This window comes from Cibotium barometz, chromosome 9, assembly GCF_041138505.1.
Source record: "Cibotium barometz isolate CiBa-2024 chromosome 9, ASM4113850v1, whole genome shotgun sequence".
Lineage (NCBI taxonomy): Eukaryota > Viridiplantae > Streptophyta > Polypodiopsida > Cyatheales > Cibotiaceae > Cibotium > Cibotium barometz.
Window position 1 is genome coordinate 9447834 of NC_141054.1, and position 23768 is coordinate 9471601.

The following is a 23768-nucleotide window of genomic DNA, read 5'->3' on the forward strand; positions in this document are numbered from 1 at the left end:
GGGTGATAGAAGTCCATCCCTCACAAAAGGGCCATGGGGGAGGCTCATGGTCGGTGAGTTTCTCGACTAGAAGATAAATATGTGGTCTAGAAGTCTCTCTGAGGGCCAATAAAAGTGCTCGGATTGAGGGTTTTCTAGCCATTTTACCGATGTTGATTTCAAACCAAAGTAGTCAAACTTTACAAGACAAAGAAACTTGTAAGCAAACGTATTTTATCTAAAATTTTAGGTAAGCGTCTCTTAAATACTTTCATAACATTCAATCAAAAAAAATTTAGGTAAGCGTCTCTTAAATACTTTCATAACATTCAATCAAAAAAAAATTAAACAATTGAAGAAAAGACATAATTTTAATCTGCCCCTATTTATATGCTATGCTTTGTTAAACATAGTGAGAAGGCACTAAAAATTTATTAAGATGAAGAAAGAATAAAACATATGAATAGTCAGTATAATTAAATTAGGGATGAGGTGAGTTGATGGATCTTGAGGGCAAGTTTATAAATGTTTTTCTTTGCGAGAGTGATAAGTTGGATAGTTTGATGTAGGCTTCACTAGACTACTTGTCTAACCCTACGATGGCCATTTTACAAGACTTTTCTTTTCCTTTCCCTTTGGATCTATGAATATCTTTGGTGTTACAAAAATTTAAACTTCATAATACCCTAGATTTATATTTATATTGATATTAAGATTTTTGAAGCTTATAGTAATAACCTTTTCCTAGGTTTTCAGCTTTAATTTTAGTTTCGAGGTAAAACCACTAAAGGTTATAAGTAGCTAGCATAGAGTCCTCCTAAACATTTACCTTTAATTTTAAAAATTACACCTCTCCATATTCGTGCATCCACAGTCATCGGCCTACGATTGAGGATATATATATATATATATGTATGTATGTATGTATGTATGTATGTATGTATGTATGTATGTATGTATGTATATATATATATATATATATATATATATATATATTTTACTAGCCTAAAATTTAAACAAGCCTCTAAGGGCTTGAACGCAGCGCTATAAAAAAAAAGAAAATTACTAGCCGTGCACCTTGTTGCCTGATAGGAAGAGTTATATATATATATATATATATATATATATATATATATAGGCTTGATTATTTAGCCTTTAAACAAGGCTTATATAGCTTGATTATTAAGCCTTTAAACAAGGCTAAAAACTATTAGAATCCACCGCTTGTGTAAAAGGGAGAGAGGAAAACAATCCAAGAATTTGTTCGCGTTGCTCTACCGGCCGTTGGAGAGAGAAGGAAAAAATTTAGAGGAGAAATATATATATATATATATATATATATATATATATGATTTTGATCTTCCTCCCCTTTCATGAAATCGGCGCAATGTTTTCTCATAGAAAGATAAATTTAAAATTCTCCTAATTTGTAGGATTAATATTAACCTTCCGTTATGGAATTCAAACACTATTACTAGTTTAACAATCCAATTGTGGGTCTCTATGCTTCTTCCCTTGCTGATTCAACTCATACAAACAGATTATGAAGCAGATTAGTAAGATTAAAGGTGCTTTTATGGTTTTTGTAAACCCACTAATGGTTTTCTGCCTTACTTTACCCTTTGGGCAATAGATTGATGGGGATTTGTCGTCCACCAATGGTTAAAGACAAGCCTTCTTTCAATCATACATAAACATAAATGTATTCTTCTTCAAATTAAATTAAAAAATTTACCAAAATCACTTGTGTCTTTGTCTCTTTCACCTCTTTGTCCACAAGTCTTTAACTGGCTTCAAGAAGATTAAAATTAAACCAAAGCTCTAATACCATTGTCACACGGGACCCTTTTGCTTCTTGAAGAAATAATTAAAAACTCACAAAATACATCAAAAATTAACACAAAGAGTTAAATTAAATTGAAATCAAATAACATAGCATAACATAAGGCAAGCGAAATAGAATAACATCACCATAAAGACAAGATTGGGTGCAATCTCCCCCCCCCCCTCCCCCCCATGCCGTGTAGATCCACTCCCACGACATGAGTATTTAGAGAATTTTTATTCATAAAAATAGACCAAGGAGTTGAGAATCGATGTGCGTACAAATTGGGCTTGCTTTTCCACTTTAGGGGTATTGCTCTACATATTATTAACCATATGAAATCTCCTAAGGTTTGTACATATAGAAACCTTTGCCCAAATATAATTGTTAATGGGCCTTGTTACATAAAATAACTTTGTGCACATTTGCACATATAATAATCTTGTGCACATTCGCACATTCCATTAAGCTGAATCCTGCACAAATTAAATTAAACATATTTTTTTACAATTAGTAATTCATAAAAAATATGATAAAATATATACTTGTCACACTTAGACAAGGGTCTGGCATATATAGCATACAAGAAGATGAATATTCTATAATACCCCACGTGCCCCATGAATTTTTGCACTCGTAGTTGAAGGGCCACAGTAACTCTAAGATCACTTCAACCTTGTTGTTCTCATTTATGAAGATGCCATTTTTGGAGACAATGTATCAAAGGATTGCATCGTGTTCAACCCAAAATTAACATTTAAGTGGGTTCATGAGATGCAGTAGAGTCTACATACTAGCTAAAAATGAGCAAGATGCTTCTTCCCCTTTGAGTGCATGCATAGGTCATCAATTAGTATCTCCAAGATAAAGGGTGTGCACATCAAGTTGGAAGGTGGAGAGGGAATTTGCTAGGCCAAATGGCATGATGTAATAAGTGTAAGTTCTCCATTCCATAGCAAATGCTATCTTGTGTTGATCGGTTGGGTTGATCATCACTTGATTGTAGCCTAAGAAGCCATCCAAGAAGTTGTAAGCTTTTGCTTCAGTGAATTTTTCCACCAACATGTGGTCAGTATAAGGTAAGTGGTAGTGATTGCAAATTGTGGTGGCAGCATTAAACATTTTGAGGTTAAGTGGTAAGTGGTAGTGATTGCAAATTGTGGTGGCAGCATTAAACATTTTGAGGTTAATATACACTCTGAACTTTTCATTCTTTTTGGGAATGATCCCTATTGACGACACCCAGTTGGTGTGCTGGATTTCGTACACAAATCCCGAATCAATGACCTTATCAAGCTCCTTTTTGACCATTTGTTTATACTTGAAGTCATGTGATAGGCTCTCATTTTTTAGGGTTTTGCACCTTCATGGAGAGGATGGTGTTTTTTACCATATCCGAAGGAATTCTTCATGTTAGTGTATTTCCAGGTGAAAACATCTTGAAATTCCTTGAGAGAAAGGCTATTAATTTTCCTTCTTGCTGCTTAGGGGTGAGGTATTTTGCAATAAACATTGGCTTAGGTTCTTCACCTAGATCAGTGAGATTTACTTCTTTGACCTTGATGGGGCCATTATATGAAGCATGTGGCTCTCCATTCGAGATTTCTCACCATATACTACTCTATCTCGATGTTGTAGGACTTAAAGTAATCGGGCACTTGCATCAAATCTAGGGCTCGACAAGATCTTTGAGTTTAGCTTCTTTATAGGCCCTCAGCCTTGACTTTATTGAGCTTGTGTCTAACTTGGCTTGCTTGGAGCTTGTGGGCTCCTCGTCACCTTTGGCCTGAAGAGTGATCTTGTTTACGTTATCTTCTAACTATCTAGAGTAGGTGTCAAGTGAACCCATGGCCTCGGCCCTCAACATAGCGAAGCTAATGAAGATCCATCTCCATAGAGAGAAGACACTTCTTAGGCTTTTTATGTTTTTTTCTCCTTGGCCACCTAACAGTGGTCCTCGCTAGATGAATCACTAAATACTCTTAGTTTGAAGTTGATGTTGTCTCCCAAAAGGGATGTTACACTAAGCATGTAACAAAGTTAAAAAGGGATCAAGGGTATGTGAAAGGGGCCAAGGGTTGGGACTAGTTTTGGGCATACCCACTGACACTTTTAAGTAGAAAGTTAGCTTTTCTCTCTCTAAACCTAGGCTAATATCTATGTAAGCTAGGCTAATCTCGTTAATCTATAAGATAGGCTAATCTAGGTTAATCTAGATATAGCTTTCTTTCAGTGGTATCATAGCTCTTGTCTTTGATCCATTTCAATTAATTCTTTGATTTTTCCCAAAGTTTTGTTGATATTTTCATGGATCTATGGCTACACATTTCTAACCCTAATTCACAGGCCTTCTCTTGCAAATTTCTACTATCAAATTCTTTGAGGAATCCTTGAGAGCTCAGATAGCTTAAGATTTGTCCTAACTTTTCTCCAGATTTTTTGCATACTTTCTTCTAATTTTTAAATTTTTTTGATTTTCCCTCTTCTTGCACATTGAGAGACCCTAGAAATCTTTACCTTTTGGTTGGAATCCTTGCACAATGGCAATCTAGGGCTCTTTAGGCATGACATTAGGCATTGTAGGCTTGCTTTGCATCTTCCAAAAACCCTAAAATGGGCGGCAAATTCTCCAATAGCCTGGCAGCAAAATTCACAGGTTCTCTTCAAGTGGCGTCATTGCTCACCATAGGCACTTGCTAAGGGTTCCTTAACCTTTCTTAAGGTGATAACAAGCCATTTTGAGTATCTCCAAGACCTAAATGTAGACGGCAAAATCACAGTAGCCTGGCGGAGAAATTCATAAGTGGCTCTTACTCTGTGTCCCATGCAATTGGTCAAATTGTAATTTCATCAAAGCAATTCGAATCTACTATGGGAGGAGGGTACCTTTAGCACTAGGTGCACGGAGTACTTTGGTAAAGTGGTATGAAAGGGGATTAGGTACATGGTGTGAAGACATGGCCTCAACCCTTGCCACTAGACTCTAAACTTTCGTAAGGGGCTTGGTTAGGGGATTGCAAGAGCGCTTCTTTCGACATGTCAAGTAGTAAATGGGCAAATAAAATTGATGAAAATTGGTGAATATATTGATAATCGATATTGGATGCACTTTTTGATTTGAGATTCGGTTGCAAATACAAGGGAGGTTATCCCAAAATGTTTCCAAAATACATACATGGTGCTTATGGATTGAGTTGGGTCTACTCAAATACATACCTAAGGTTTTTGGATAACACTTTTGTGTTGGGCTACCCAAATCTATACCTAAGGTTGCCAGACAACACTTTTGATGCATTGGAGCAATGACAAATGCAATTGGGATACACTGTCAGTTTTGGGACATTTTGATTTGTTGAACGACCGTAAAACCCTAAATTCAATCAAAACTTGCTGGGGTTGTTTTGTGAGTGTTGTGTAGCCTTTTAGTGCTCCCTAAGGGCTATGTCAAGAGCTGTCAAGCTCGCAATTTCGGTACCATTTGCTATCCCAATTGGCAAGTCAATCTTAAGCAAAAACCTTTGTTGAGTGTCATACATAGGTTTTGATCCCAAAAGGAAGAAAATTAAACCATGATGAGCCATGTAGTTTATACTAGATTGGAATCATATATGGTGTGAGAAAAACATGGTATGACTTAAGGTATATTTACATTTAATGTACATGATATAAAGAGTCTCATGCTTTAAAAATTTGAAAGTGAGTCCACATGCAATGATCTAAGGTACCCTTGTGTTTCATGTGAAGATTAAGATTCCCCTAGTTTAACTTTTTCAAAGAAAGAGATGTCTAATTAAAGAAAAACAAGATGCACCTTAAAAAAGGTGCAATAATTGATCGATTACATTGACACATGCACTTTAAGAGGTGCACCCCTGCTACCTTGTGCCTTGACAAGGATGAGGATAAGAGCACACAATGCGTGCGTGCACGTGTGTGTGTGTTGTGTGTGTGTGTGTGTGTGTGTGTGTGTGAGAGAGAGAGAGAGAGAGAGAGAGAGAGAGAGAGAGAGAGAGAGAGAGAGAGAGAGAGAGAGAGAGAGGGAGGTGCACACCTGCTACCCTGTTCCTTAACGACGACAAAGATAAGAGCACGCAATGCGTGTGTGTGCGTGTGCGCGTGCGCGTGCGAGTGCGAGAGAGAGAGAGAGAGAGAGAGAGAGAGAGAGAGAGAGAGAGAGAGAGAGAGAGAGAGAGAGAGAGAGAGCATGCTTGTAGAGTTAAGCACGCAATGTGACCGAGCACCGCCCAGGGGGTGCAATTTGATCCATGTATAACAGATGAAACACTAGCCCAATGAGCCTCAAAACAAGAACATTTTTTCCAAATAACCTTTCATACTTGAGTGAGCTTGCTTTTGGTTTTATTTCCTCGAGTTGATTGTGGTACTAGCTATGCATCACCAAACAATGTTGCAAGAGTTTCACGATGGGCTTCATGATTGAAGCAAAACCATGAGAGATGCCCCTCCCCTTTGAGCTCATGCAAATCCACAATCTCAGTTAGTCGTCTCTTCACATGTCGTTGCATTTGAATGGGTACAAGGTTGTCTTCATCTCCTTGCCATATATGAATAGGTCCCTTGAACACCTCTCCTATCTCCTCTAACTCAATCCCCCAATGATTACTTACTAAATGCAAATCTCTTGCCATGCCAAAGCCTCCGTTTGGAGTTAAGGATTCTAGGTTGTCCCTATACATAACAAAAAACACAAAAGGCAAGTGATGAAGCATGAGATCTTTATGATGGTTTTTCTTAGACATCTAAATACAATGATCAAAGATACTCTTTGTAGGGAACATTCTATGCATTATTCATAGTTCCTTGTGCAAGATATTTTGACCATGACATAAGACAAAGGATATAAGAGAGAGAGAGAGACGGAGACGAAGTCGCTTAACGTCGACTTAGAGGGTTATACACCCAATCGACGGAGAGACTTGACCCAGGTGGGTTCATGAGAGAGAGAGAGAGAGAGAGAGAGAGAGAGAGAGAGAGAGAGAGAGATGCACATAGCAAACATAAACGGGATGTCTTATGATAAATTATCTTAGTTCCAAAGCTTACCAAACCAACTATAAATCAAGCCATATAAAATATGCCTAGGTGTAATTGTTAGGATACTTAAATACATTACTCAATCGTAGGTGTAATTGTTGTGAGGATAATTAAAATACAGTACTAACCTCAACATTAAATCCGACGCTTCAAGTAATTGGAGGTGTCGTCGATCTGGCGGTGAGAGAGTTTTTCGACAATTTCGCACCCAAGGTGCTCCAGCCATGCGCACAATCACCAGGCGGACATACCACCGGAGGACGAAGAAAGGGAGTCTAGCTCCGTGTCGTAACAATGCCTTACTACCGTGCGACAATCCACTAATCATGGCATCCCGTTCATCGTCTGATATCCCCTGCGCCACAATAAGAGTCTCCATTATTTATTAACTTCACACCTTTTAAATAAAAAGAACGTTTTCCTCTTTTGCAAAGCAAAAATGTTGGGAGGCTATAAAATTTTGCAACAAAAATAAAGTCACATTATTGAGAGGAGGTTTATCAAGTGTTCAAAAATGTGGACATCAGGTTGCACGAGTTTGGAAATTCTATGGGAATTAGATCACATGAAGGTAGCACTTGGGCCTAATGAGGGACAAGTATGATTTGTTAAAACCGTCAAGGTCTCGGGTCTAGGGAGAGAAGATCTGAGCTATACAATCGACCTCTCTTTTTGGACGGGAAATAAAATACAATAAAAAGAGAAGAAATTAAATACAATAAGGACAACCAAGCAGTTCCATAATCTCTACACTGTAGCTCACACTATTTTGAGAGCTGCAACCACCTGGCAGAAAACTATATCTCCTCTCTAACCACATGGCAAAAGTGTAAGGGTGGGGCAGACTGTGCACGGGTGAGGCAGTGGGCTCACGTTAAATTTTGGGGTGCCTGTATACGTGGCACCTCGCGGGCCCCAGCATGAGCGATCATCTAGCCGGTGACCGCCTCAGTCTTGACAGTGGTGCACGAGAGTTATGAACACACATCCGTATGTCGGTGCATTTGCTAGGATTCGAACCCAGGTTCCTGCAAAGGGAGGCAAACCTCCTATCCACTACACCGCGCGCACACTTGTGATATACACACATGTCCATAACACCTTATGGACATATGTCTACAAATGGGCCCGTCATCGACCATTGACCAGGTGACCGGGCCCGCGGGGTGCCACGTATGCAAGCACCCCGAAATTTAACATGAGCCGAGGCAGTGCGCATCAATAACGTGCGGGTGCAGAACTAGTTTATATTACACAAGTTGAGATGGTAGCAGCATAGTTTCCCATAAGTCACCATCTTCAGAATGTATTCTCCATCAGTTGTTGCTGACAAGGGAGTTCCATAGGTAATGGCCCATGGGGAAGGTGATTCTGGTTTGACATTGCAGATTTGGAGGAGAATGGGGAAGGTGATTCTGGTTTGACATTGCAGATTTGGAGGAGAATGGGATTGGTTGATGGTGATCGGAGAAGTGAGAAGGTTGACAGTAGAGTTGACAAGCTTTTCTAAAAGCAAGAGGAAGATCAATGGCTTGGATTCAAAACTCCTGCGACTCGTGGCCTTAACGAAAGGTGGACAAGGAGAGGAGAAGAACAAAATGACTTCATTGAAGAAGGAAAGGATAAAATGTGCAATATGAGAGAGAGAGAGAGAGAGAGAGAGAGAGAGGATATCGAACCATAGTCTACTAGCCCCTAAGTTGTTTCTCTCATTGTCATTGGTAAGATAATAAAGCCCCTAAGTAATACCTGGTTAATTAACGATCTCTTAAACTTGTAGTGAATATTTTTGAGGTTTCTAACTATTGGCCCCTTTGTTTTCTCCTACAGTGAGATAATAAATTCCCTCAGTTATACCTAGTCGAGTTAATACAACACACAGAGTGCGTAGGATGTCCTAGAGAGGTGAGCGATGTGTACTTTCTATTGGTAGAATCAGATGGGGTGTGAATAATTCACTTGAGTTAAACTTATTGAGTAATGAATCTCTAGTACTTTTTCTCACACACACTCGTGTGTGTATGTGTGAGATGAGACGAGACGAGAGCTGCTTAACATTGACTTATTGATCTAGAGAGACCAATCGACGGAGAGACTTGAACCCACGTGGGTACATGTCATCCCAAGGGCAATTACATTAGCCAATCTACCACACTTGGGTGATAGAAAGGTACTGCAAATTATCCTCTTTTACCCAAAGACCCACAGGAGACTAGAGCTGCTTAACGGTCGACTTGTGTGTGCTTAACGTCGACTTGTGTGTGAGAGGGAGAGATCACAATAAATTCACTAAGTTAAAGTTTGGTTGAGTAATAAACCAAGAACTCTCTCTCTCTCCCTCTCGCTCTCCCTCTCCCTCTCCCTCTCTCACGCTCTCTCTCTCTCACACACACACACACATGCCAGCAATGCACAGCATAGGATGTGCTAGGAATGATACGTGCCTTCCATTGGTAGCATCCGATGGGGCACCAGAGGGCGATGGCGGCAATACGGTGAGAGATGAAGCAGGCGGCGGCGTAGCAGAAGGCACCACCACAAGAGAAGCCCAGCAGCCAAACCTTCTCGCCAAGCTGGAGGGAGTCCAGGATGTGCTCCAGGTCCCGGCTGGCGCTCTCCAGCGTCATGCGGCCGTCCGGGTCGCTCTGGCCGTAGCCCGCGCGGTCTATCGCCACCAGCCTCACCCCAAACTCCCTCAGCAACTCCTTAGACACACCTAAAAATACCCCAAAAAAAAATCACTCAAATAATCAAATTACGAAATAAACAGTTTATTTGAAATTCTTTTGCATATGAAGAGGGAGGGGAAAAAAAATGCAGGATTTTGGAGAATTGAACCTGGCATAGCTGCAAGGCGAGAAGAACCCAATCCATGCAAAACCACCAGTGATCTCTTGAACTCCTCTTTGCTGCAGCCCATCTCAACATACGCAACCCTCCGCCCATCAGGCAGGCTCACAAAACTGGGGGCCTCATTTCCTCCCACCATTTTTTCGCAGCTTAACCGCCCCTCCTCTCTCATCTCTTGCAATTAATTAGCCGCTTTTATGCCTTAGGATTTTAAATTTCTTTTCCACTTGGGTTCTTCCCGATTCCTACTGCAAATTTGGCAAAAATGGCTCTTTCTAAATCCAGTTATTTCTATGATGTCAGCTATCGTGTCTTCTAAACGTCTCCCTTCGTGAGCTATGATGTTTCCAACACCACCACCACCACCACCACCACAAAAAAACAAACACTTGTTTATCCACCCTACTAATATGGTGGGCAGGGGTATGCAAGTGCAGCAGCACGTCATCCATGATCCTGTGAAGTACCATTGAATGGCCTTTTTGTTCCACAAGCCATGCACCATCAACATACAATCACACAATCACCACATTTTCATGCTAGTGTTTGTTATCAAAGCTAATAAAGTCCTAGTTTAGGGTCATCTTACCCACTTGTTTTTCACACTAAGTCAATCTTATGACTTCATATGCAGTTCACGTGCTCTAATATGCAAGCAATCTAGGAGAGACACATTTAATCTCGAGTGTAGTCCTCCAATATATATTCAGCCAAAAAGAAGCAAGCCCAAATAACTAGTGCAAAAGAGTCCACCATAGTTGCTCATTTGGCATATGGACTAAAAAAACTAACATGATTTCAAATAGACAATTGGTTATACCTGTTGTACCCATCCATAAAGCTCTATATTCCGTGCTTCGCTACCTCATCTAGCATTGACTCTATGAGAATGGTAGAGAAGCTATTTACATCAGTGTTACAAAAAGAGTTCCTATTTATATATTTTCACTTAGTAATTTGAACTTCTATTCATAATTCAGCTCAAGCTTAAGAAAACATCTTTTTAATATGGCAATTGATAAATGTTTTTAGCTTATTCATTCAACTTGTCACCTTAGTAAAGCCATGATGAGAGCTTTTTAACTATGTTTTTATGGGGGACAATGTTATGTGTGAACCACACTTTTGAGAGAGAGAGAGAGAGAGAGAGATCTTCACATCTAAAATGAGACATCCTAGTCCATAAATATACATTGATCATGCAGAGAAGCATGCTATTAACGAAGAGAAGCATGAAAAAATGCAACGTAAAATGAAATGATAAGGTGTGTCAAGGATAGAGGATGGAAGCATGCACATAGTAGCACCGTTGGAATTCCACCTGGCATGTTTTCTCTCATATGTAACAATATATCATCACGTGGTCACATCACCCTCAATAATAAGTATTTGTGTGTATAAGAATATGGCATGGGATAGCGGTGGGATAGAAACATGTTTATGCTACCTTATTTTTTATGGTAGTTGGACGCCTACTTTTGGTCATGGGATGCCTTGTGACCATCACCCCAAAAATCTAACTTGTTGTCCAAATATGAGTTTTTATCCTTCTTGCTACATGTTATTGTCTATGATATGAAAGGAGAGGTGGTGAGTATCTGTGAATGGTAAGATATCTTTCCAAAGGTCATAATATATGAAAGGAGAGGTGGTGAGTATCTGTGAATGGTAAGATATCTTTCCAAAGGTCATAATATATGAAAGGAGAGGTGGTGAGTATCTGTGAATGGTAAGATATCTTTCCAAAGGTCATCCATATCTCTCATAATTGTTTCAATAAGCATTAATATTACTTACCTTGTATCTCATAGTAGACGAGAAATTTGTAAAGAGATTGCTTACTTGCATAGCTCTCCCCTATCTCATAGTAGATGGGTAATTTACAAAGATATTGCTTACTTGTTTAGCTCATACAGCTTACAAATGTTGTAAGCACTCTTAGCATTTGGTGACCTTTATTTCCATAGGCTACTAATGTATAGTGTAGTTCCCAAGTCAGCATGCCACATGACATCTATGGACATTACACATCATGGATGTGCCAAGCATATAATGAACATGTCAAACACATCATTAACATACTATACACATCACATGTGCATACTACCAATCAAATCATTGACATACTATACACACCACATGTGCATATTATGCACAAACTATCATCATGGACCTTGCCTTTCCTTATCCTCCTCTATTTCTTTTTTTGCACATTGTTGTACTCCTCCTCCTCTTCCTCTATTTCTTTTTTTGCACATTGTTGTACTCCTCCTCCTCCTCCTCTTCCTCCTCCATGTTGGAAGAGCTACTAGTGCTTTCACCAAATTCTAACATGGAAGAGCATGGAGTTTCCAAGAATGAGAAGGTTGCACCATCCATGAGTGGTTGGTTTGTCACATGATGTATTGGTTATGGAGGAGGGGAGATGGGAGCTATTCTGGTTGTGCCCCCCCTCCTGCCCCCCCAACGGAGCGAAATGAAAAATCTCAAATTTGCAAACGTTATTATGTGCACATGTGGAAACTTGATCATAACATCAATTTTGATACCAACATAGCTACCAACTATGTGGCCCATAATTGCATGCATAAACCTTACTACAAATGAAATGGTGTAGCTTACAAGAAGGCATAGACTTGTGCTCGAGACAGTGATGTTGAAAGTTGTGCAATCCCATGTCGATTCATTGGCTGAACAAGCTAGTGGGCAACAAGCAAAAGGAACTTATTTTTTGTAGCTTGAGCAAAACATACGTGTCAAAATTCATTTTTAGACCCCTTCTTTCTATAGGAGAAGCACTAGGAGACCGTTTCACCAAAGTAAAACCCCTTGATTTGAACTCAATCTAAACGAATTGTTCAAAATGACAATATTGTTAATTATAGTGCATTAAGCTCTAGACTTCCTCAAAACCACCAAACCTTCAATCCTATAGCAAATGACTAGCAATCAATAGAGTGCTCCCCTAGAAGGTACAAATCCTTTGGATTCACTCAAACAAGGAGTTTTGGAAAGAAATGAGTCATTTAAATACATATAATAGTGGAGGAAAGAAATGAGCCATTTAAACACATATAAAAGTGGATAATAGCAAAAGATGTAGAGCCCACCAACCCTCATATTCACCAACAGGCTCTAAAAATAGCATTATCAACTTTGTGAAAAGGGTACTAAATTGCCCAATCTTTGGGTAAGCTCCAATGAAGGAGCGGGAGGCTAGGACCATGAACCTCAAGGTTCACTCCCTTAGGAAGTGGTTAAACCATGTCGGATGCCATAATGTTTTAGACATTTTATGTTGATCATAAACTAGGTTTATCCTAAGCTACCATGACCAAGCATCCCAACAATCACAATTATAGCAATTGGGATATATCTATTTTTTTATACTATTAGGGATAAGTATTCCACAAAATACCCAACAGAAAGGCACATATAGTGTAGATAAGAGTCCCACCTTCTACAAGAGCCCATTATTAAAGATTCTTCACCAATGAAACCAAGTTCTAGTTCCTCTTTGTTTGGAAAAGGAATAGAGAGAGAAAATGATTAGGGCTACCCCAAACCCTGGGGATCCATAATAGTATAATGTGTCCTTACCCACACCAACAAGCTTGCAACCTCAAAGCCAAAACCTAAGAGTATAATGTGTTCTTAGTCGCAAACAAGGAAAAAAGAAAGTCAATGATTGGGGCTACCTCAAACCCTAGGGACCCACAAGAAGATTCTAATGTGTTCTAGCCGCAACAAGCTTGCAACCTCAAAGCCAAGCTTACATAGAATAAGTGCTAGTGCCATTGAAAACCACACAGTCCAACACCAAGGGGAAAGACTCCAAACCTTGAAAGACACAACCACTCCCTTATGTTGCACCGACACGTGAATGTGTAAAATGTATGCTTACGATGGCATTTGAAATGGGAAGGTAGGGTTACCACAAACATAGCAATTAGAGGCTTAGAATTATGCAAAACATAGCAAATCCATATCTCAAGTATAATGACCAAATTTGATGGAACTGGAGATCCCATTTAGTATCTAAAGAAGTCCAATCAAGTTTGTGAGGCCATGGGAAGGATTGATGTTGATCCGCTCATTTGGACTTTGCCTTGAAGGCAAAGGCCAGTCAGTGGTTTAAGTCTCTAAACCCACTTAGAAAGGCCAGTTATTAATCATGGGATTCTCACCCACCACCAATGGAGCGAAATGGAGCCCCATGAAGCATAATTCTATAATCTCAAACTAGAGCAAGGAGACAAGGAGACACAATGTAGGATTACACTGCTAGAACCACATATCTCCATATGAAGATGTAGTTCTTGTGAAAGGCTAGATGACTTATTGCTCATCGATTGATTTATGTGATCGGTCTTGAGCAAGACGCTTCATGACCATCTCTACAAGTCTAGACATTACATCTATGATGATGAGTGTTGCAGGAGAGGCAATAGACCTAGTAGACAATCTCCAAGATAGGAGGATGTGTGTAGAAGTCATCCACCCAAACTAAGAGATAGGGGATGCATCATCTAAAGCCCAATATAGCTAAAGGAGCCCAACCAGCCCAAAAGGGTCCCAGTCAAGGGCATGAGCATGGACGAGTTGGCAAAAATTCTGGTTAACCCAATAAGCCAGTAGTAACCTTAATGCCAGACCTCATAGCAAGTCTAACCAGTTCCTTAAGTTAGATAACCACACTTATTTCCACTAAGATATATGATTTGGTGTAAACTACTCTCAAAACCATACAAGTATAGAGTGTTTATTACTAAGGCCTAGACAACACTATTATGCTCATTGCTAGTACCATGAGAACCATGACATAGCTCATTGTTAGTACCAAGGAAACCTAATAGGGTGGACTCCAGCACCATAACTCCCCATGCTCTTTGCCACAAAGAAACCACTAGCCCTACCAGCCATACTAAATGTTCATCAATTGGCACATAGTCTCGCGTCCATTTATCAAAACCATTTAATGAGAGGTATGAACAGATCGCCGCCAAAACCATACCCACCTCCATTATTACCACCCCAACTAGTTCCTTCTTGTAAACACATCGCCACCACCAACGCCATACCCACCTCCATTATTACCACCCCGACTAGTTCCTTCTTGTGACTTTTCTAGGGGACTCTAAGAGAGAGGAACATGAGAGTTATGAATCATGTGAGCAATATGATTCATATGGATATCTAAAATAGTCTCTAGCTATTGATTACACCTCCTTGTTTGAAGCTATAGTGTAACAAAGATGAGATACTTCAACAACATGTCATGCAGGCCACCTCTTCAATGTTTCTATTACAAGGGCCTATACCATGTTGCCAAGTGCCCTCATAGGGCCGTCACACCAAGTACCCCAACTCCATCCCTGAATCCAATGCCATACCTTAATTTCATTCCATAACAAGGCACATGTTTACAAATCTTGATTCGAACATACCTTCAAGGATTATCCCAACAGAGTGACAATCACCCTAGTGGCAATCACCCTAGTGGCACGAGTATTAACCACTATGATGAGCCTTAAATTGTTAAGTATACAAGGAGGACTTATTCATACAGTCCTTCTTAATGCCATCACAAGGCTTCAAACCAAGTTGAACCAAGTTGAGGACAGTTTCCAAGGAAACATACAAGGTAGCAAAGAAGTAGAAAGCTCAAGCTTCAACTTTTAAGCCAGTAGCCAAAACCTGGTTTTTCACATGTAAACCTCTTTCCCAATTCTTGTCACTAATGGCTTTGACAATGTTGGAGGGGTTCCCTGAACTCCATTGGACAATATATGTTGAAGGAGTCCTTTTGAGCTACTTTGTTGAATGTGATTATCTTGAGATACAGATATAGATTTCTAGTCGTTTTCCAAGCTTCTCAGCCTGTGGTTGGTTTCCTTGGTCCAAATATTTCTCACCTCCTAATTTTCAGCTTGAAGGGTATAACAGTAAGAGTTAGTTGATTTTATTCTTTGAAAATTGCAGTTCATCCTCCAACAATTTATGAAGTAGTTGTCTAGCCTCATACTTGATTTTTGGATATTCTAATGGAGTTGACCCTAAAAGTCTACCATCTCTATTATTTTCTCTTTCCCATTTTTGGCTTTAGTGTGGCTAGAATAGTTATTAATTATAGATGGAACCTCCTCATGCATGTTTGCTTCATTTGTCTCCACTAGGCTTAGTGTATAGGTTGACACTTGGGCTTTCTTTCTCTTTGGTGGTTTGAACAGTTTATAGATGGAACCTCCTCATGCATGTTTGCTTCATGTGTCTCCACTAGACTCAGTGTATAGGCACTTGGGGGTTTCTTTCTCTATATCGTTTGAGGTTCTTGAGGCTTTTTGACATCAACTGTTCACATAATTTGTGGTTTCCTCTTAGGTTATGCCACTGCTGTCTATCTATTGTCAAAGGTGTGTCTTTCACCTTCCCCTCCTAACACTTATGTGTCCTTTTAGGAATCCATAACTGAATGGCACTTTGGCAATATCCTTGTGCACCTAATGTAGCTTTTAGCACCCAACAATGGTGACTTGTGGATCGGTCTGACTTCTAAATTGAGCCTTCACAGGGTGGGGAAGTCAGTAATAAGTTCTCCTTAGTTTTACTACCTTTATCTTATTTATTGACCTTTGTTTAGGTATCCATAACTCTTGTTCTCCTTCATAGTAATACCTTTGTGACCTCAAGAGGCTTTAAGGAACCCATTGCACCTTGGACAACTACTTATAGCTTTTGTAGAATCCCGTTATCCTTCCTTGTCGTGCCTCTATTTTATTTACATTGTCATGTTCTTCTTGTTCTCAATTGTTGGGCTCGAAAATAGGGTACGGATGTCAATATACTGAGGAACAGTCGTACGTTGTGTACGGCCGTGTCTGGTGTTAGCAAAAAGATTTTCAGTATAGGTACGACTGTTCACTTGGGGAAGGTATAGGCGTTCACTTTGTTAGGGAATGGACATACGTATATGAAGGTACGGATGTATGTATGTGAAGGTACACGCATATGCTTACAGACACAGCACAAATCTTGAATGTGTCGGAATGGCGTATCTTCTGATAGCTACCCTCAGATATTCCCTTGATAGTATAGTTGTACCTCAATTGTACTCCTTTTTTACCCTTTTTAATGCAGTTTATGCTCTCTTTAATGCACTTTATACCCTTTTTAATGCACACTGCCCTCATTGAATGTGCCAGAATGGCGTATCTTATGATAGCTACCCTCAGATATTGATAGTATAGTTGTACCTCAACTGTACTCCTTTTTTACCCTTTTTAATGCACACTGCTCTCATTGATGAATGTACCGGAATGGCATATCTTCTCAGATATTTCCTTGATAGTATAGCTACACCTCAATTGTACTCCTTTTATACCCTTTTTAATGCACTTTATGCTCTCTTTAATGCACTTTATGCCCTTTTTAATGGACATTGCTCTCATTGATGGCAAATATGGGAAGATCCTACTAGAGGAAGCAAATGGACGTGGCTTAAGAGCGTACGGCCATACCTCTGGGAAGTGAACAACCGTTCACTTCCCAGAAAAGCTGGCCAAGACTGAATGCACCCAGTTTCTCCTCTGGTTTCTCAGTGATTTTAGCCCTTCCCCAAGATGATTTTTTATGTTTTTCTTTTCATGGATGGCTTAGGCTAACCCCAAGCTATCCAATGATGCCTAGAATGCCTAATTAAACCTAATGACTTAAGATTAATTATGAGATTAAGCTAATATATAGTTTTTAGCTATAGCTGAAGAAAAATAAGAAATTAATGAACTCCAGAGCAAGATTAGGGAACTTACTTGTAGGGCACTTATTTGTAGTTCCCGCTTTTGATGTAGCTTCCCAAGCTCCTCATGCTCCAATTGCTCCATTGAACTCCATTGTATGAAGAAAAACAAGGGTTTTGCAAGGTTGCCCAAAGATGATTCTTCCTCCTTAGGCAAAACCCAAAGTAGAATCATCACTTTACATCTATTCTTCTAAACTTATTATGTTCCTTTAGTCCATTGGATGGTGGAGTTGATTGCACTAATCCATGATCATCCTAATAGTAATAGTAGTAGTTTTTCTTCCATCATTCGTGTAGGCATCACATACACCTTTCCAACCACCGGGTTATTTTTGACATTGATGTGAAACTTTAAAGACCCTTCAACTTTTACCATGCTGGAGTGAAAACTACAAGTTTTGGTGCATTAGTTGGTTCCAACTTAGGCTACCCAGAGTTTCCCATGTTTCATATGATAGTTGTGACTTGCATCTATATTTATTAAAGCAATGCTTGAGGTATCACTACCTACAATAGTCACTCTAACTTTTGTGCTTGCAAGCTTAATTTCCACAAGTCATCGTCCTCAAGGGTGACAAGAGCATCCATGTTTGTGTTTAAAGTTTTCCCTTTGAAATGCATCTTTGCTTTTGCTATGCACTCTTTTACCTATGGGGCTTGTTTTTTATCATTTATTTTTGTTCTTTTGCTCTTTGTTTCTTTTTATGAGCTTGGGCTAGCATGTCTTAAGTCTAAATGGTCCATAGTTGTTCTTTAATTCACTACCATTGATATAGCCCTAGGTCTCCACACCATCAAGGGTTTTGATCTTTACAAAACCTAATGTAGTGATCTTCGTGATCTTGAACGATTCATTTCCCCTCATTTTTAACTTCTTTTTCTTGTTGCTACATGAATTCATTTTTGGAAGCCATGGACACTCTTCCACAGAAACAAGGTTTACATGATTAGACGGTACTGAAATACATCCCCATTCATGATAGATGCATTTAAAATAGAACCAACAGTGGAACCTACTTGCCTTGAGTTAGAATTCCCCCAAAAATACCACCTTTACTATGTGGCCAACCTTGGGGCTAGGAGGGGGCTACTCACAATGTTTTTCCTTGGGAAACGATGCCCTCTCGTTAGGCTTCCCATCTCTCAGACCATCTACAGTGACAATTACCATGGGAAACAACTCATTGGGCAAAGACGATCCTTTTAGGGAGGTCACACCATCAAGAAGGATTGGGTACCCAAGAGTACCCTAGCTAGCCAAGGCAAGTAGAGGTCACACCATCAAGAAGGATCTAGCCAAGGCAAGTAGAGGCCCAAGTAAAGACCTGGCAATAGAGCCACCATTTGCCCAAAAGCCAACCTTTGTGCTCATAAAATTGACAAGAAAGATTCCATAGAAAAAGAATAATTTTATTCACAACCCGACCCCGTTTGGATCCCTGTCAAGATGTTAGAAATTTAACTCTATAAGATAACACATTTCTCACCCTCTACAATCTTGAAGAGTTAAAGCCCCACCCTGCCAAGGAGGATGAACTTAAAGATGGGCTAGAATGGCTAGTTGATGAGGGTATACAATTGGTTCTAAGAACATACAACCACCTCTAGCTCTTCATAGTTCCTGGATTATCAGCCAAAGGGCATCCCAGTGTTATACTTATGTGCACTCAAGGTAATGAATCCCTTATCAATGACTTTATCTCTCAGCACATGGAGTACCCCAAGGCTTTTGTGATGGAAACCCTTATGTTTGGGTCCCAAAGAACTCGTGGTTTGCATCCCAATGTCCAAAGTTAAAGAGAGTTAGGCGGTAGCCATCTCAAACCCAATCTCAAGCCAAACAGTAGCACAGCAGCCAACATTCTGTTGGGTCCCCATCCAAGCTGCTAGAAGTGAAACGTTACTATGAGGAAACCCCTACATTTGGGTACCAAATTCAAGAGAGTCAAGTAGCCCCACCTTATACCCGAGTTCAAGCCCAATAGTCGACATTCCATCGAGTCCCCAACCAAGCTACGAGAAGTGAAAGGTTTCTATAAAGGGAACCCTACATTTGGGTACCAAAGTGAATAAAACCCACACCATATGCCTCTACAAGCATGCCATAAAAAATTCCATATCAAAGATGGAATGGAGACCAAAATTTGTACCTCTAATACTAACCCCAAATCTTACGCAAGAATGGTGTGGACAATAGTGGCTTTCACCTTGACTTATGTGCTGACACCACATTTAGAGAGAGAGAGAAGTGGAATATTGAACCGAAACAAGACGAGAAAAACTTGAAAAATCCCACATACACCATGCTGCCTAACCATAAAGCAGCAAAGAAGGGAAAATAAGCCAAGAACAAGAAGGGAAACACCTAGACATGAAAGGTAAGAAAAGCCCGAGAAGACAAGCAACTCGTAGAGGGAAAGAGAACCCAATGCAAGGCACAACCAATCGACAAATGAGAAACCACTAGCCACTGTGAATCTATTGGTTATGGGTACTCCATTTTTCTTTATAACCAATCGACAAATAAGCGGCCACTAGCCAATGTGAATCTATTGGTTATGGGTACTCCATGTTTCTTTACATTACATTTATTTGTTAATCTCTTTAATGGCAGTCTTTTGCTTTAATCCACCTTAACCTAGCCAAGACCGTATCTTGCAACATGGTATCATAGCCATATGGTTTCTCATCTCCCCTCGCCCCCATCAATCAGGGCCACCATTTCTTCACGTAGCTTTGAGCCCTGCACCACACCCAACATCTCCAACATGCACAACCCATCTATCACATCACCTCGGTGGTGCTCTTGCTTCCACCATGTAATCACTAGTTGTACCTTGTAATCACCTTCATGCTGGCACCCAGATGTCAAGTCGGGCTACTCACCTAAGCACACCATTTCTAGCTTATTGGTAGTGTGTTGCCTTCCACCTCCTTGTGGTCGTCACTCCCCATGCAACAACATCTACTGTAGCATGTTGCATGTTGGCTCAGCCCAACTGCAACACTGACAGTGTTAAGTATTTAGTATTTCCACCTACATTGGTTGTACCTTTGGCTATACCCCTCAACCCTTTTGCTCGCCACATTAACCTCTAGCCCATCAGGCCCATCATCTATAAAATGTCCAAGATCATTTGCCAATGCAGCAATGCAGGAAATGCATTATAGCCAAATGGCTTAGCGTAAGTCTATACGGGTGAAATAGCAAAATCGGTGCATACAATCCTCTCCACACGGTTGTGTAGAAGATGTTTAGGTCTATTGGTTGTGAACCTATTGAGGACTAATAGGAGTAGTTATGATAGGGCGGGGCTCGTCATCACCACTAAAACAAGACCCCATAAACCCTGGGCAATAAGGATATTTTTTACCATGAAACTTCAGAGGGAGTAATCTGACTTGTCAATCTTGTTTTAGAATAATACCAAATAAATGATTGGACGAGTTGGCTATACTTAACTATTATTGAATCTGAAAAAGAGGAATCCTGAAAATAGCTTGAAATGAAGTCACCCCACAAAGACTGATCTATCAATCTGTTAAAAATATGCAATTAAATTGGGGATCATTGAAGTCTATAGTTGAATCAGATGATTGAAGTCCGTATAGTTGAATTAGATGATTGAAGTCATGGATCGGATGATTGAAGTCTGAAAGTCTACAGTGGAATCAAATGATTGAAGTCTGCCGATAGAATTGGGCGATCGATGAAGAAGCCGAATTTCTCAATCGAAGAAGTTAAATCACCAATTGGAAAAGTTGAATCGCCGATCAAAGAAGTGAAATCAAACGATAGAAAGATTGAATCAGATGATCTAAGAATTTGGATCCCCAATTGCATTGGTCCTGAATCACATGATTGAATCATGTTGAATCCCACGATTTATGCAGTCCAATCAATTGTAAAAGTTAGATCATCAATCTAACTGGACTTGGTTGCCAATTACAAAAGTTGGATTGCACGATTGAACTAGACCTCTTCATCGGCAAACGATTGCAAATGTTATCTACAACGTGTCAAGATCTGGTAAAGCACTGTCACACATGATTGATAGAGTTGATGATGGAAGAAGGCAACAAAGTTGCGGTGATGAATACTGTTGGCAACGTGAGACAAAGTTGCGGTGATGAATACTGTTGCCAACATGATTGATAGAGTTGATGATGGAAGAAGGCAACAAAGTTGCGGTGATGAATACTATTGGCAACGTGAGACAAAGCTGGACAGTGAACCTTGAACCCATAGCTTTTGAAGATGTGAGCCAACTCTACTGGTTGGCAAAAGGCGAGTCACCTATTGGGAGATGAAGTCAAGTCAGTTGTGTAAGAATACACAATAGAGCGAAAGATGGATTGACACAATACAAAGCACTGAATTGTAGAAAGAAGTGGAGAGTAAATAATATTATTGCTTGCAAAAACTTGATTACAAATTGATGGCATACACCTACTCATGTGCTCTAGGTAAGGAGATTTGATGGGGCGATCTAGATAGACTCTCAATGGAGGATGTCTTGCTTATAAACAAGAGTGCTTGAACATAATGAACTCTTGTGACTATGGAGTTTCACAAATCCCCTCATATATAATATCTCATAATTCTCTGTCGTCGTCGGGGTAGTAGACCAACTCCACCTCTCCATCCATGATAAGCTCATGCATATAATGATACTAAATCACACCTGGTTCTTAGCGATAGCCATGAAACTCTGATTGTCACATGGCAACATTGTCACTCCCTTTTGAGCAACACCTATGTCTCCTAAAATCCACCTCAACTAGACTGCTTCACATGAAGCAAAGCATGCTGTTGTATGCAGTCTGTAGAAGACAAAAGTGCCACTATAGGTTGTTTCTTACTGATCAAGGATGTAATTCTAGACCCATAAGAAAATAGTAATCAAAAAATTGATTTATTACTATCACAATCTCTTGCCCAATCTGAGTCACAAAATCCAATCAAGGAATTATGATGCCATACCCAATGGTACGTTTGATGTATTTCAACACCCGCATCCCTGCCTTCTTCTAATGGTTCTCTCGGGGTTGATTTGAGAACCTACCAAGGACAACAACTTCAAAGCTGATGTTAGGCTATGTGTTGCATAGGAAGATCATACTCACCACCAACTTCTTGTACTCCTTCATGTCATCCAGTGGAGAAGCATCTTCACAATAGAAAGCTTTGCATCAACTTCCATGGGTGTAACCACCACTGACTTGCACTTAGTCATGCCAAACGCCTTCAGAATTTCTCTTGTATATTTTTGCTAAGAAGTTAAGATTCCATCTGACTTTTTCTAGACTTCTATCCCTAAATAGAAATGCCTGAGGTCTATCATAAACATACAAGACAATGATTATATACCTACCCTGCTCAAAGAAAATATACAAATTCAAATCTTGATGGGCATTTAGAAAGATCAATACTTACAAAGAAAGCATCTATCCTCATTGTATCATGGCCAAGGGGCATGTTTGTGCCCATATAATGCCTTTCAAAGTCTGCACACTTTGTTTTCTGAATCAAGTTCTTAAACCTAGGTGGCCATGCCACATAAACCTCCTCTTTGAGATGGTCATTTAGAAATGTTGACTTCACATCCATTTACAATATTGGCCACTTCTCACATGAGCGGCCAAGGCAAGTATTGTGCGAATATTGGTCAATCTAGCTGTGGGAGAAAATATCTCTTGAAAGTCAAACCCTTCGACCTATGCAAAACCCTTTGCCACACTGGCCTTGCCTTGTACTTTTCTAATGTACCATAGTCATAAGTCTTCTAAACCCACATATGCTAATACCCTTCCTTTTTGCAAGACGATCCACAAGATCCCAAGTGTGGTTTCTCCAAATTGAGTTAAACTTTGACTCCATGGCCCCCCTCTAGTTTGCTAATGCTTCCTCCAAGCTAGCTGGCTCTTGTACTTTCATTATCTTAGCCATCAAGGCCATATTGACAGTGTGGGAAGAGGCCCTCTTCTACTCCTCTATTCTCTAATATCTGTGAATAGCTATGGGCTCTTCTATGATTGTTGATGGAGCTTTTCCATCCAAGAGCGACTTCATCCATTTAGGATATGACCCCTTATGAGGTGTTTTAGGTTTCTCTTCTTCATCATGTGAAGAATCCACCTCTTGTGGAGTTGGTATCTGGCATCTCTAAAAATGTTGGTATGTGCTACAATCCAAGACTTTTGCATCTCTTTCAAGGCTACAAAGCTCAGGTGCCAAAACCTCTCATGCCATAGCTTGCT

General features: G+C 39.9%; 1 protein-coding gene across 1 annotated transcript; it reads right to left on the reverse strand.

Moving 5' to 3' along the window:
* Positions 1 to 6062: 6062 nt before the first annotated feature.
* Positions 6063 to 9924, reverse strand: LOC147635241 (uncharacterized). The gene is made up of 4 exons (XM_086802145.1): positions 9698 to 9924; positions 9304 to 9575; positions 6988 to 7214; positions 6063 to 6493 (listed from the first exon to the last, which is right to left on the reverse strand). The coding sequence occupies exons 1-4, from the start codon at positions 9879 to 9881 to the stop codon at positions 6193 to 6195; spliced, it is 984 nt and encodes a 327-aa protein (XP_086658271.1). The 5' UTR covers positions 9882 to 9924; the 3' UTR covers positions 6063 to 6192.
* Between the last annotated feature and the right edge of the window lie 13844 nt (positions 9925 to 23768).

Coding starts and splice junctions, on each gene's coding strand:
- LOC147635241 (XM_086802145.1), bottom strand. CDS start 9,881: ATGAGAGAGGAGGGGCGGTTAAGCTGCGAAAAAATGGTGGGAGGAAAT. Junction 9,576..9,697: donor TCGCCTTGCAGCTATGCCAG/GTTCAATTCTCC, acceptor GGGTATTTTTAG/GTGTGTCTAAGGAGTTGCTG. Junction 6,494..6,987: donor GCGTCGGATTTAATGTTGAG/GTTAGTACTGTA, acceptor TGTTATGTATAG/GGACAACCTAGAATCCTTAA.